The sequence below is a fragment of the Petaurus breviceps genome, unplaced genomic scaffold (assembly GCF_028583685.1).
Source record: "Petaurus breviceps papuanus isolate PSGF00001 unplaced genomic scaffold, PetGlider_PUasm1.0 173, whole genome shotgun sequence".
In the NCBI taxonomy this organism is placed as follows: domain Eukaryota; kingdom Metazoa; phylum Chordata; class Mammalia; order Diprotodontia; family Petauridae; genus Petaurus; species Petaurus breviceps.
The window spans coordinates 30,867,057-30,882,059 of NW_027185759.1; the positions used below are offsets into that span (position 1 = coordinate 30,867,057).

At 41.0% G+C, this 15,003-nt stretch overlaps 1 protein-coding gene across 2 annotated transcripts in view; it reads left to right on the forward strand.

Annotated features, from left to right (window-relative positions):
* GPR160 (G protein-coupled receptor 160) overlaps nt 1–14,336 on the forward strand; it is a 35,381-nt gene extending 21,045 nt beyond the window's left edge. For both annotated transcript variants that reach the window (XM_069083560.1, XM_069083561.1), the window contains exons 2-3: nt 2,669–2,787; nt 12,203–14,336. In XM_069083560.1, the coding sequence (XP_068939661.1) occupies nt 12,278–13,291 (1,014 nt within the window). In that variant the 5' untranslated portion in view covers nt 2,669–2,787; nt 12,203–12,277 and the 3' untranslated portion in view covers nt 13,292–14,336. The remainder of the gene's footprint in view (nt 1–2,668; nt 2,788–12,202) is intronic.
* The last annotated feature ends 667 nt before the right edge of the window (nt 14,337–15,003 follow it).

The window sequence follows — 15,003 nt, forward strand, 5'->3', positions numbered from 1 at the left end:
AGCTGAGATAAAAAAGGAAAGCTGCTGATTGGAAAAAAGAATCTTTGCCTGACATCACTGATCAAAGTCTGATGTCTAAGATAATTACAAGAATTCTGTCTCCTTTTCCCTTTCTCTGGGCTCTGAAATTACCACTCATCATTAATATGATTTGGTAGGCTAAAGACCCAGGCTAAGTATCTGAGAGAAAACCTCAGTACCAGGATATGGGCCTCATTAAAGTTAACCTTGTTGACAAGGAGTTAACCTTGACATCCATAGTTGGCAAAGAGGATGGAACTTAATCAAAGAGGGAAGAATAGCAACCAGCTGTATCCCCTGGGTGGGCCATTGGTGTCCATGAAACATTTAAAGAACCAGAGATAGATGCCAAGAATCTTGTATTCTAGGAACAAGAGACTCACCCTAGTCTAAGGTCCCAGATCTCTTGGGGTTTTATATTTGTGAAAAGCACTCCAGGCCTTTGAATCAGGAGACAAACCAAGGCTTACTTACCAGCTGTGTAATTGGAAGCTATTGCCATTTAACTCCTCAGTTTCCTCATCTGTAAAGTGGGGTTGCCTGTGCTGCCTATCACAGCATTATCATGACAAAAATTATTTTAAAATCTTAAGATATGTCCCGAGCTTGTTTAGCCAAAGCTTCTTTGTCCAGAGTTCCCATGATCTCTCAATTGCCAAATGCGATGGCCTTTTCTCAGCCCTCCCTGCTATACGTTTGTTGATCTCATCAGCCCCTATGGATTCAATAGTAATACTTATGCTAATGATTCTCAGATCTACTTCTGCAGGCCTGATCTCCCTACTGATCCAGAATCTCTCGTTTGCTGCTGCCTAGTGGACATCTGTCCAGTTCTCCGGAGACACCTTATAATCCACATGTCCAAAGTTGAACTCTCTATTCCCAACCCCATGCCCCTTTCCCCTCTGTTACTGTTGAAGGTACCCCTGTCCTGGACTCTCACCCTGCCAGGCATCATCACTTTCGCTCACCTCGCACATCCAGTCTCTTGCTAAGATTTGTCAATGTTCCTTTCCTAACACTTCTCCAGTCTCCAGGTTCTCCGAACCAGATGCCCCCTTCTCTCTCTTCTGATGCTGCCACCTCAGCCCTCATCACTTCGCACTGGACCATGGCAGTAGCTGGTCAGTGGGTCTGCCAGCCTCCAGTCTCACCTTACTCTGGTTCATTCCCTACTCAGCTGTCAAAGGGATCCTCCTAAAAGCACAGGTCCTACCATTGCCACCCCCTAACTCAGTAAACTTCACTGGTTCCTTGTCATAATAGACATAAAATCCTTCCTCCTAACCTGTCCCCTCCCACCAGTTTAGCCTCTCCCTCCCCCCCACATACTCTTCAGTCCAGTGACACTGGCCTCCTGCCCATCCCTGCAACCAGGCACTCCATCTCCAGTCTCCTTGCATTGTCTCTGGATGTCCCCCAGGCTGGGAATCCTCTCCCAGCATCTCTTCCTCCTGGCCTTCCTGGCTTTCTTCAAGTCCCAGCTAAAACTCTGCCTTCTACAGGGCTTTCTTCATTCCCCCTGAACCTGCTTTCCTCCCTCGGTTGATGATTGATTTCCCATTCATTCCACCTCTCGCTTACTTGTCCACAGCCCTTTGCATGTTCTCTTCCCCGGTAGACTGCCAAGCCTCTCCAAAGCAGAACTGGCTTTTACCCAGCCCTTCACCCAGTGCCTGGTGCTTAATAAAGGCTTGTTGACTTAAGTGTAGAATGAAAGGAAGACATCTGTGTGGTCCTCTGAAAGCGCCTGGCTTTCAGATCCAGAAGAGCTGCTTTCACATGCGTGACCTCAGGCAGATTTCTTACCTTTGCTCATCTGTGAACCTGAGGGGGATGGACCCCCAGGCACCTTCCAGCTGTGAATCTGTGATTGGGTGGGGTGCAGAAGGCTTAGGGAGGGTAGTGGTATAATGGGGGCGGGGGAATCCAGCATATGTGCCAAGACTGGCTGGCTAGCCCAGGAGTTAAGTTCAGGAAGAAGGAGCCCTTTGCTGCCAGCCTCTGTGAACGGACTGCAGCTCTGAATCTACTCCTGGCCCTGTGTGGTTGGGTCTTGTGTATTTGGGGACTGACGTCAGGAAGAATGAAAGTGAATTCTCCAAGGGCAGGAAATGTTTCCTTTGTTTTCAGCACTGACTTTGGACCCCAGGTGGGAACTTCTACCCCTGTGGGAGTTGTGAGAGACTAAGCCATTCCTGCAGGATCCCTTGAGCCGGCATATGTCAGAAACAGGTCTTTGTGACTCCTCCGGCCCCTATACCTTGCTGTCTCTCACAAGCACATAGCAGGTGCCTCATAAATGAGGAACTGAACTTTGGAGGGGATGGAAGATGGGTCATTTTGGCTTGGGTGGGGGACGGAATCTGAAATGTAAATGAGTGAGTATTCCTAACTGCATAGACTTTCAGAACCATCACCAGAACTCAAGCTCCTCCCCCATACCCACAGAAATCAGGGGCTCATGCCTATGGACCCCTCTGGTGGGAGTGGACCTCCCAATGGACCCGTGCTCTGCTCAAACACCATTGTTCTCTTTGACCGAAGAGACCCTGGATCCTGATGACGAAGCGAGGAATTGGAGACTGTGACCCCAGGTTTGAAGAAAGGACTTGAAACTCACGCAGGCTCTTTTCTGGCCCTCCAGATCTTATCCCGGAGCAGTGAGAGGCGGTGGCGGTCTCAGGATGGAAAGGAACCAGGGACGGACCTAATCCACTTAGGAAGACCATCTGGCCTGAGAAGTACCCCCTGGAGGAGGCGGGGGTAAGTGCATTACCCATTCCTACCCTTCGCAGCCCTGCGGGGGCCAGCATTCAGATGGATGTTCGGAGGGGGGAAGGTATTAGGTTATGAAGGGTAATCAGGTTTATAAATAGAATACTGTGGGCTGAGCCAGTGGAAAGGAAGCATCATCTCCTTCCCCCACCCTGCTAACCCCTGGGCTTCCAACAAACGCCCAAGAGTTTTGGGAGCATCATCAGACCATTGGAATCCTGACCTCGACTTCCTGCCCCTCTTTCTCTGGGTCTAGCAGCTAAAATCCTGGTGGATTGATTGGCTCTGAAGATAGCTTGATCCAAGATTCTCTGCAGGCTGTGGGGGTTGGAGTCTGTCTTTCTCCATTGCCCACCCGCCTCGCCCAGTGCTCTGTCCTTAGCAGATGTGTGGTAAAGCAGGAGGAAGAGGGATGAACATTTAGTAAGCACCTACTGTGTGCTGGGGATACAAAGACAAAAATGAGACAGGCCTCTCCCTCTAGGGGCTTGCATTCCACTGTGCATATACATGTAAATACAAAGTAAATGAATACTAATTTCTGGGGTGGGAGGGTACCCGCAAGCTATAAGAACAATGGATTTTTATCAGCATTTTTTCCCAGTGACACATCCCCAGTCCCAACCAAAAACTTTGGCTCTTGAAGTTTAGGGGCAGCAAGCCCTTACAATCAGCAATTTTTGGTTCAGCTTTAAGGGTCGATAGGGGTGTGTGTGTGTGTGTGGTCTGTGTGGTGTAAGTCTTGACTTTGTGGGCCTTTGTGGCCCCTGCAGGGTCACCCCTGGGTGGGTGCATGGGTAGAACAAATCACCTCCTAAACTTGCTGAACCAGTTCTTCCTTCCCCTTGGTCATGGAACAGTGCAATCTCAAGAATTGCTTCTTTACTCTTGTCTACAAGGGGAGGAGGATGCTTTTTTTATGGGCACATGTGGGTTTAGGTGGCAGGTGTCCTGGCACCCTTGGTAGCCTGGGGAGGGAACTCAGGGTTCTCTGGCCTCTTGCCAGCTTCCTCTGAGCTGGCCCACTCCCACCACCCTGGGAAACTGTGTACAAGGAACCCACAGCCCCTTTGTCGCCTTCTCTCACTTCTTTTTCTAAATCTCTTTGCTATGAGTCACACTTCCTTGATCAATTCTTCCTTCTACTTGCAGACTGGGTAATCTTGGGTTGATCATTCCCCTCTGTCCTGCCCCTCCCCCAACTGTCTTACCCTTCTTTCCTCCCTCCTTCCTTTTCCCATTTCCCCTCTTGTCTCTTCACCTCCTCTCTCCCCCTCTTTCCTCCCCACCCCCCACCTATGGCAAAGAGAAGGCACTGCTGGTCTGTGCAGAACCAAGGCAGGGTGATGGTGTTCTGGAGCACTAAATTTCGGGCCAGAACATTGGTGACTTTAGCTGTAACATAGAGTTGCTAAAAGGGAGAAGCCAGCCCAGAGTACTATTATGCAAAAGATTAAAATGGTGGCCTAAGGAGTTTAGTTTAGAACTCAGCTTTAACACATTCTGACTCTGTAGCCTTGGGACAACTGCTTTCCTCTCTGGGCCTCAGTTTCCTCTTTTTTTTTTTTCAGTACATTTATTATTTAATAGTCAGTGCCTGTCATTAGCCAGAAGAAAAGTACATTTTTATATTGTAACTAGCTATTCATTTTCATTGATCGCTTAAGTGGCTAGAGAAAAAATTCCATCTCTCAACGAGAGAGCTTCTAAAGTTCTCCTGCAATTTTTTTTTTTCATTTTTTAAAATTAAAATTTGTTTCTGTTACGTTTTCAGTTCCGAATTGTCTCCTTCCGTCTCTCCCCATTCCGCACTAGAGAAGGCCACCATTTTACAAACACACACACATAAAACCATACTATATAATCTTCTGTGGAGGGGTCTTTTTCTCTTTCTCTGAGAATAGTATCTTCCTTCATAGGTCCTTCGTAGTTGATCTGAGTATTTACAATACTCGGAATAGCTTAGTCGTTCCCAGTTGTTCTTTGGACAGTAGTGCTGTTACCGTATATATGTGACATTCTCTTGGTTCCCATTTCACTCTTCGTTATTTCATGCAAGCCTTTCCATGTTTTTCTAAAATCAACCAGCTCATTTCTCATAGCAGTCGAATTCCATTATAATCACAAACCACAACTTGTTTAGTCATTCCCCAATTGATGGGTATCCCCTTTATTTCCGATTATTTGCCACTACAAACAGAGCTGCTATAAATATTTTAGAAAAGACCAACTAGTGCTATTTCTGAGTCTCAGGGTTACACACAGTTTTGTAACTCTTTGGGCATAATTTCAGATTGCTCTCCAAAACAGTTGGTTGAGTTCACAATTCCACCAACAGTGTGGTAGTGTCCCAATTTTTCCATATACCCTCCAGAATTTGTCATTTTCCTCTTCTATTATTTTAGCCAGTCTGATAGGTGTGAGATATTGCAGTTGTTTGAATTTGCATTTCTCTAATCAATAATGAAGTTCTCTATATAGTTGGGATAAGACACCTTTATCTGAGAAACTGTCTATAAAGATTTTCCCCCATTTTCTGCTTTCCTTCTAATCTTGGCCACACTGGTTTTATTTGTACAAAACCTTTTCAATTTAATGTAATAAAAATTCAGTCAAAAATCAATATTCATTTTACATCTGACAATACTGTCTCATTTATTCATAAATTTCTCCTATCCATAAGTCTAATAAGTAATATGTTCTATGTTTTTCTAATCTTTTTCTGTCTCCCTTTATATCTAGGTCATGTATCTGTTTTCACTTTATTTTGGTAAATGATATAAGATACTAGGCTATACCAAATTTCTGCCAGACTGCTTTCCAGTTTTTCCCCAACTTATTTTTTTTTTTTTACCAAATACTGAAGTCTTACCCCAAAAAGCTTAAATCTTTACATTTGTCAAACAAAAGATTACTATAATTATTGGTACTGCTAAACTTCCTTTTACATTTTTTCCATTCTTTTGATAGTCTTGACCTTTTGTAAGAACAAAAGACTCTTATTATTTTTTCTAGCTCAGTAAAATAAATTTTTGGTAATTTAATTGGATTGGCATTTGAATATAGACTAATTTAGGTAGACTCATTATTTGTAAGGGAGATAAGCTAAAAGCTTTCTCTATAATACCAGGAGTGAAACAAAGATGCCCATCATAATTTTTATTATATTGGCTCTGCCTACCCATGAAAAATTAATTTCTTCAATTATTCAAATTACTTTATTTGTATAAAAAGGGTTTTATCATTATCTTCATGTAATTCCTGAGTTTGGCTTGGCAGGTGTCCTTCCAGGTATTTTATACTGTCTATAGTTATTTTAAATAGGATCTTTCTTATTATCTCTTCTTACAGGGTTTTACTGGTGATAATATACAGAAATGCTGACGATTTTGTGTTTATTTTATATTCTTCTACTTTGCTAAAATTATTCAGTTTCAACTAACTTTTTAATTGAATCTCTAGGATTTTTCAAGTATATCATTTAATTGCAAGTGCAAAGAGAGATATTTTTGTTACTTCATTGCCCATTCTGATTCCTTCAATTTCTAACATTTCTAATACAATACTGAATAATATCAGTGATGATGGGCATCTTTGCTTCACTTCTGGTATTACTGAGAAAGCTTTTAGCTTATCTCCCTTACAAATAATGCTTGCTGAGGGTTTTAGGTAGATACTTATCATTTTAAGGAAAAATCCACTTAATCTTTCAAGTTTAATTAAATATTATATTAATCTTATTAAATTTATTAAATTAAAATTCTATTAATAAATATAAAAAATTAAAAATGAATTAATTTTTAGTTTTCAACATTCATTTCCACAAGATTTTGAGTTACAATTTTTCTCCCCATCTTTCCCCTACCCCCCACCCCAAAATAGTAAGCCTACCCCTTCCCCCAGTCTGTTCTCTCATATCCTCCCACTTCACTCCCCCCCTAACTTTCTCATAGGGCAAGATAGGTTTCTATACCCCAGTACCTGTATATCTTATTTCCCAGTTGCATGTGAAAAACAAATTTTTAAACATTTGTCTTTAAAATTTGAATTTCAGATTTTTTTCCCTTCTTCCCTTCTCACCCACCCCCACTGGGAAGATAAGCAATTCAATATAGGTTGTACACGTATAGTTACCCAAATCATTTCCACAGTAGCAATATTGTGAAAGACTAACTAAATTTCCCTCCCTCCTATCCCGCCCCCCACTTATTCTGTTTTCTCCTTTGACCCTATCCCTTTTCAAAAGTGTTTGCTTCTAACTACCCTCTCCCCCAATCTGCCCTCCCTTTTGTCATCCCCCCTCTTATCCCCTACCCCCCTATTTTCCTGTAGGGTAAGATTCCCAATTGAGTATGCATGTTATTCCCTCCTTAGGCCAAATTCAATGAGGTTGTCCCTTTCCCTTTCACCTTCCTACTCTTCCCCTCTATTGTAACAGTTTTCTCTTGCTTCTTTTATATACTTTACCCTAATTCATCTCTCTCCCTTTCTCCTCCTAATAAATTCCTCTGTCACCTCTTAATTTTATTTTTTAGATATCATCCCATTATATTCACCTCATCCTGTGCCTCTGTGTATACACAAATATACATATGCCCACATTCACATATATATTTATACACACATACACCCTCCTATACATACGTGTATGTATACATATATATACACACACATATTTATTACCTTCAACAATCCTCATACTGAGAAAAGTCTTATGAGTTACAATTATCGTTTTTCCATGTAGGAATGTAAATAGTTCAACTTTTAATAAGTTCCTTATGATTTCTTTTTCCTGTTTACCTTCTCATGCTTCTCTTGCTTCTTGTATTTGAAAGTCAAATTTTCTGTTCAGCTCAGGTTTTTTCATCAAGAATGCTTGAAAATCTTCTATTTCACTGAATGACCATATTTTTCCCTCTAGCATTATACTCAGTTTTGCTGGGTAGGTGATTCTTGGTTTTAGACCTAGCTCCTTTAACCTCCAGAATATCATATTTCAGGCCCTTTGATCCCTGAATGTAGAAGCTTCTAGGTCTTGGGTTATCCTGATTTGTGTTTCTACAATACTCAAATTATTTCTTCCTGGCTGTTTGCAGTATTTTCTCCTTAACCTGGGAACTCTGGAATTTGGCTATAATATTCCTAGGACTTTTCTTTTTGGGACCTTTTTCAAGAGGTGATTGGTGAATTCTTTCTATTTCTATTTTGCCCTCTGGTTCTAGAATATCAGGGCAATTTTGCTTGATAATTTCTTGAAATATGGTGTCTAGGCTCTTTTTTTGATCATGGCTTTAAGGTAGTCCAATAATTTTAAAATTATCTCTCCTGGATCTATGTTGCAGGTCAGTGGTTTTCCAATGAGATATTTCACATTGTCTTCTATTTTTTTCATTTGTTTGGATCTGTTTGATCGTATCTTGATTTCTCATAAAGTCATTAGCTTCTAATTGCTCCAATCTAATTTTGAAGGAGTTATTTTCTTCAGTGGGTTTTTAAAATTCCTTTTCCGTCTGGCAAATTCAGCTTTTTAAGGCATTCGTCTCCTCACTGGCTTTTTGGGCCTCTTTTGCCATTTGAGTTAGTCTGTTTTTAAGGTGTTATTTTCTTCAGTGTATTTTTGGGTCTCCTTTAGCAGGCTGTTGACTCACTTTTTTCATGATTTTTTTGCATTCTCATTTCTCTTCCCAATTTTTCCTCCACTTCTCTTGATTTTCAAAATCTTTTTTGGGCTCCTCCATGGCCTGTAATCAGTTCATGTTTTTCTTGGAAGCTTTTGATGCGAGAGTTCTGACTTCCATGTCTTCCTCCCACTCCGTGCCTTGATCCTTTTTGTCCCCAAAGGATTCTATCGTCTGTTTGTGCTTCCATTGCTTGCTCATATTGCCAGCCAATTACTTGACTTTTGAGTTCTTTGCCACAGTAGAACTCTGTTTCCAGAATGGAGAGAGCTTTGTCCCAAATTGTTGGGGTTTTTGCAGCTGCCAGAGCTATTAGGGGAGTGTCCTCTCTGTAGCCCCCAAATGCTCTGGCTCACTGGTCACACACTCCAGGACCACCACCCAAGACAGCAATCCAGATCCAAGCAGGTTAAAGCAAGAGCAATTACCCTCTGAATGGTCACTTGGGCCCCAAAAATCTGCAGGCCAGGAGCTCTGGGGGCAAGAGCTGGACCATGCTCTTCAGTCCCCCCCCCCCCCCCCATTCCAACAGAGTTCTACACTGACCTTTTACTTTGTCTTTGGTGTTTATGGGTTGAGAAGTCTGGAAACTGCCACAGCTACTGAAGATTCACTCTCCTGAAATTTGCTCCACAGTCACTGGGGGGCTACCCTAGGGCTTCAACAGTGTAGCTCCCACTGGACTAAGCTCAGCTCCCAGCTCGGTGCAATAGACCCTTCCTGTCCACCTGCCAGACTGCCTTCAGCAGGAGATTTGTTTCTCTGTCACTTTGTGGGTTCTGTAGCTCTACAGTTTGTTTAGAAGTCATTTTTTGCACATATTGGAAATGATTGGAGCAGGAGCCCATGCCAAGTTTGTGCTTCTACTCCACCATCTTCCTTTTTTTTAAAAAAAAAAAAAACAACTAGAAATGAGTGTTACATTTTTGTTAAAAGTTTTTCTGCATCTACTGATATAATCATATGATTGTTACTTTTCTTATTTACATAATCAATTATGTTAATAATTTTCCTTATGTTAAACCATCCCTGCATTCCTTGTATAAAATCTCATTTGATCACAATTCACAATCTTCATGATATATTGTTGTAATCTCTTGGCTAGTATTTTACTTAAGATTTTTGCATCCATATTCATTAATGAAATTGTTCTAGAATTCTCTTTTTCTGCTTTTGCTCTTTCTGGCTTAGAAAGCCAGCACCATATTTGTTTTATAAAAGTTTGGCAGGAGTCCTTTGCCTATCATTCCAAATAATTTAATATTGCAATTAATTGATCTTTAAATGTTTGGTAGAATTCACTTGTAAATCCATCTGGTGCTGATGCTTTTTTCTTAGGAAGCTCATTTATGACCTGTTCAATTGCTTTTTTTCTAAAATAGGTTTATTTAGATATTCTATTTCATCTTCTATTAATCTCATTTCACTTAAATTGTTAAGATTTATTTGGCATATAATTGGGCAAAGTAACTCCTAAAAAATGCTTTTATTTCACCTTCATTAGTGGTATATTAATCCTTTTTACTTTTGATACTAATGATTTGGGTTTTTTTTTTGAGGGGGGAGGGGAGGGCAATTAGGGTTAAATGACTAGCCCAAGGTCATTCAGCTAGTGTTAAGTGTCTGAGGCCATATTGAACTCAGGTCCTCCTGACTTCAGGGTTGGTGCTCTACTCACTGTGCCACTTAGCCACCCCGGTTTTCTTCTTTTTAAAATCACATTAACCAATGGCCTATTTTACTGTTTTTTTCCCCATAAAACCAACTCCTAGTTTCATCGATTCAATGCATTTCTTACATTCAATTTTATTTATCCTACCTTTAATTTTTAGGATTTCCAATTTGCTGTTTATTTGGGGATTTTTGTTTTTAGATGCATAGCCAATTTATATTTCCGCTCTTTCTCTATTTGATTGGTATAAGCACACAGAGGTTATCGGTTTTCCTCTCATTACTGCTTTTTGCTAAATCCCATAGGTTTTGGTGTGTTATCTCCTTGGTGTTATCCTCTTTAATAAAATAATCATATTGGATTCATCTTTTCCCCTAAACTTCTCTTGTCGTATCAAAGTTATCACCATCCTTCCAATTCAGTATCATCTTCCACTCTTTACCCTCCCTCACCTCATTGATCCGGCCAGTTGTCCAACCTTATGATTTCTACTTTTATTGTAAAAGCATCTCTTGGATCTGACCTCTCCTCTTCTCTCCACTCAAACAGCTACCAGCCTGGTTCACCTGTCGCCTAGATTATCACAATGGCATTTTCCCTGCCCCAAGCTTCTCACTGATCAAGTCTGATGATGTCGATATTTCCTTTATCAGCCAACTCCAGTGGCTTGCCCACTGGCTTCTGAGTGGTTTTTTTAGTTCTGGGATTGAAGAAGTCATTTAGTGATTTCTCATTGTATGTTTTGATCATTATTTGGTCTGCTGAACTTTCTAGGTTTTTGCTCCGTTATATTCAGGGAGCTGATTTGCTTGTGTCCATTCAGGTAGCCATTTTGTTTTGACCAGAAGTCCCCCAAAAGGTCTTTTTCAGATTCCTGTAGTCATAATCTTGTGATTTTTCTAAGTTCTATGTGACAGTTTGCCCTTTTGGAAAGATTATCATGGCACAGTAGATTGAGAATTGCAGTTGAAAGAAGTTCTCTCACTAACTCTGGGATCACTTAATCCATTTCCTTAGCTATTAAATAGGCACCCTATTTCACAGGCTTGTCATGAGGCTGAAATGAGATGTCTATAAAGAATATTGCAAGCTTTTAAGTGCTATAAAAATGTCAATCAATCCAGTGACAAGTATTAAGTACCTACTTACTGTATGATGTGCACAAATTCAAAAATGAAGCTGTTCATGCCCTTAAGGAACTTTCATTCTATTGGGAGTTTAAATAGATGCAGAATAAATATAAGGCTGTTCAGGGGATGAGGGAACAAAGAAAGATTATGTGAAAAATCTGTTTTAGAGAGAAAGCCCAGTCAAGCCCAACCATGTTCTTAGGTCATCTTGGATGTGGGTAACTGTACCGCCACTCAATCATTTCCACTTTTGCTGTGGGACTTTAGAACTGGAAAAGACCTTAAATTTCAGACCAGCCTCATATCCTCATTTTAGAGTGAGGAAATTGAGGTCAGCAGAGGCCACGTGCCTTGCAAAGTCACACTCAAAAGATCCCAAGCATTCTCCCAAAACGTTGTGTTTGTTCAGTGCTTTCCAACCATACTTTACTTCCTTAAAACAAAACACAAACTTGTCCTTGGACTTTTGTCGTTTCCTAAGGCCACCGTATGAGTATTACAGGTGTACAGCTCCCTTAAAGGCTTAGCTCAACTATCATACCTACTTTAACTGCCTTTTTTCCCTCATTCTTTCAGCTGTTAAAGTCCCCAGACTGAAATTACATCGTATTTCGTTTGTAGGGACCAGTCTGTCTATATGTATGTTTTGCTTCCCAGTATGAAAATATTAAGTTCCTAAAGGACAGGAACTTATGTCTCTGTAACCCAGAACCTAGTGTTGTGCCTGCCATATAGAAGATGCTTAATGAATCAAAAGAGTACCCTTAGATTCTTATTTCCCAAACTGGGTTTGGTTATGTTAATGAATGGATTAAATTAGAGCATGCCAATAGTGATTTTTTTCTTTGTAAAGTACAATTTGGAAAACTAAAATTTTTCTTATATACATAGAATATTAAAACCTGAAATCATGTTCCCTCTAGGTATAAGAAACAAGCACCTTTTCTTCATGTTACATGTTCCCCCAGGCCTTCTGAAACTTGACTGAAGAAAAAACAATGTTTATTTCACTGGCTAATCACACGTTTCAGCTCCAGTCATATCCTGGGCACCCATCTCTGGATCCCAGCTGCGTGGTGCTCTTAGTTATACTTGTGAAAACATTCCTCAACATCCTGATGATAGCCATTGGAAGAAAGGACACCCACCAAAGTTTTCTGGAATGTTTCTGCGTGTCGGTAGTGCTCATTGACTTCTTACTTTTGGTGGGCCTCTCTTTTATAGCCTATTTCCAAGACTTTGCCCTTTGGGGCATTAGGTTTACAAAGTACCACATCTGTCTGTTACCTCAAATTATGTCCTTTGCCTACGGCTTCCTGCACTGCCCAGTTTTTCTTCTAGCCGGTCTAGATCACTACCTGAACATCTCTCAGACATCAAAGGTCTCACACTTATGTCAAAACATCTTTTATTTCTTTTCAGTCGTTTTTATTTGGATTGCAGCCCTTGCGTATGTTTTGGGAGACCCTGTTATTTACGTAAGCCTGACTAAGCATGGTCTTTCTTCCTACCAGTGCCCTTTCTACATCAGCATTCAGAGCTACTGGCTGTCAGTTTTCATGGTGGGGGTCCTCCTGGCGGCTTTTGGAACTTGTTGGTCTGAAATCTTGATGTTGATTCAGTCCCTTCACATCACTTCCTACATGAAGGAAACAGCCCTGTACTTCCCCCTTGCACCAGACTGGGATCACACAGGCATCTGTAAAAAGCAGCTCTTGACCAAGCTTTTGGTCTGTTTTCTTGGAACTTGGCTCCCATTTGTTTTCCTTCAGATAATCATTCTGTTTCTGGACATACGGATTCCAGCCTATGTGGAGATGAATGTCCCCTGGTTGTATTTTGTTAACAGTTTTCTCATTGCTGCGGTTTACTGGTTTAGGAGTCATGAGCTTAAGGTAACAGAAACAATTTTATACATGGACCCATTTGTCAGCTGGAAATTCTGCTTTATTCCTTTTACAATTCATCATATGGAACAAATGGAAAAACCTGCAGCAGTAATAGTCTGTTAATTTGTTGCTGTGTTGGGTAATTAAAGCCCAGAGCTCATTTCATTGTGTGATCATCTTTGTAAATGGAGCAGATGAGGAAATGTGAGGGTGGCCATCAAAGGATGTTACAGAAACCACTTATGGTTACCGGTCACCTTGATATTTGGGGCCACAAGCTGAAATGCTTGGTTAGGATTTGGATCCTGAAAATATAAACAGATTTCCCCCCCAATATTCCATTAAGTCAGTAACCTTTTCAGAATTTGTTCAAAAAGGAATATTCTCCACACATTTTTTTTTAAGTCCACAACTACTTTCATTTTATCCCAGTTTTGCACTTCAGATGGAAACTTGTTTCAGAACTCAAAAGTGGAGCTAATTTGATTGGAGAGATTTTGTTTATTAGTGTATTAGCCAGGTACCAAATCCTTATGTAAACCAGAGACTTGCTGACAATTTTGGAGGCATATGGTCTTTATTAAACATTTTAAAAGGATTTTTAAAAATCATGTCCTCTTACTTGGTTGTGTTTGTGGGGAGATGGAGAGGACTATTTTCAGTATTATGATACAGACACATATACAAGCTTTATTTTGAGTGGCAGCATGGCCAACCACAAAGTCAGGAGCACCTGGATTCATGTGCTTCCTCTGATACATACTGGTTGTATGATTGTCTAGTTAACTTCACCCGTCTGTGCTCCCAGGAAACTAAGACTACAAATTACAAGACGGCTGTTTGCCTAGTGAGAGGTTTCCTTTCTCGGATTTAATGCCAACTACATTACTGATCTGAATGCACACAGCTATATTTTGTATTTTTAAAAATATATTTGAATTGGTTTAATCTTAACTTTTTTCAAAAATGTCTCCAAGTTATTCATTCGGTGATTGTTTTAAAAGGGTGTTTCTTGCTAGATTATAGAGGAATTCCTTGAGATAAGAAATGTCTTCAAACTGAATTTTATCATGGCTAACCTATTTTCTTATTTCCTTATATTTTACATAATTTGTCCCATGAAAATTTTTATATTGTGATAATAAAGACCCCTTAAAATGGAAAAAAGTGTAACTGTTCCACATAAAAATATTGAAACTACCTGAGCTGGGGACCGTTCTGTGAGGGCAATTGTACACCCCTCTCCCCTCCCCCCGCCTGCCATATTCAATGACTTGGCTCCATAACCTCTCTGAGGATAGGGGTGACTGGGAGGAACAAGACACAGTCATTCCTGTGGTCCAGCTTTCCACAGCAGCCGATCCTATTGACTCCTCTTAAAACAAACTGGAGCAGTTAAGAGAAAAAGCTGAGGTCTCCTCTCCTTGAAAGCAAGAACTTCCCCTGTGACAAGAGAAGCTATGGCATGTCATCATCCTGCTGAGTAAATGATGTGACATTCATTTCCATTCATCAGAGGTCCTGGGCCAAACTACAGGAATACAAAAAGGTAGGACACAGTCCCTGCTCTCAGGGAGTATACGATCCAATCGAAGGTGGAAGACAATCAACTCTGATTCAAGGAGAAGTACAAAGTGCCCAGTAAAGATCTGGGAGGAAAGGGGGGAGAGCAACAGCATGTCAGGAGGGGCCCTTTGAGGGATCGGAGGGAGGGTGGGAGTGCAAAGGCTTTAGACTGGACAGCAGGATAAACACAGGATGGTGAGCAGCAGTCCAAAATGGCTGGAATCTGTGGGAGGGCCCCTGGAGAGCAACCCCAAGTCCCCAGAGCGGCT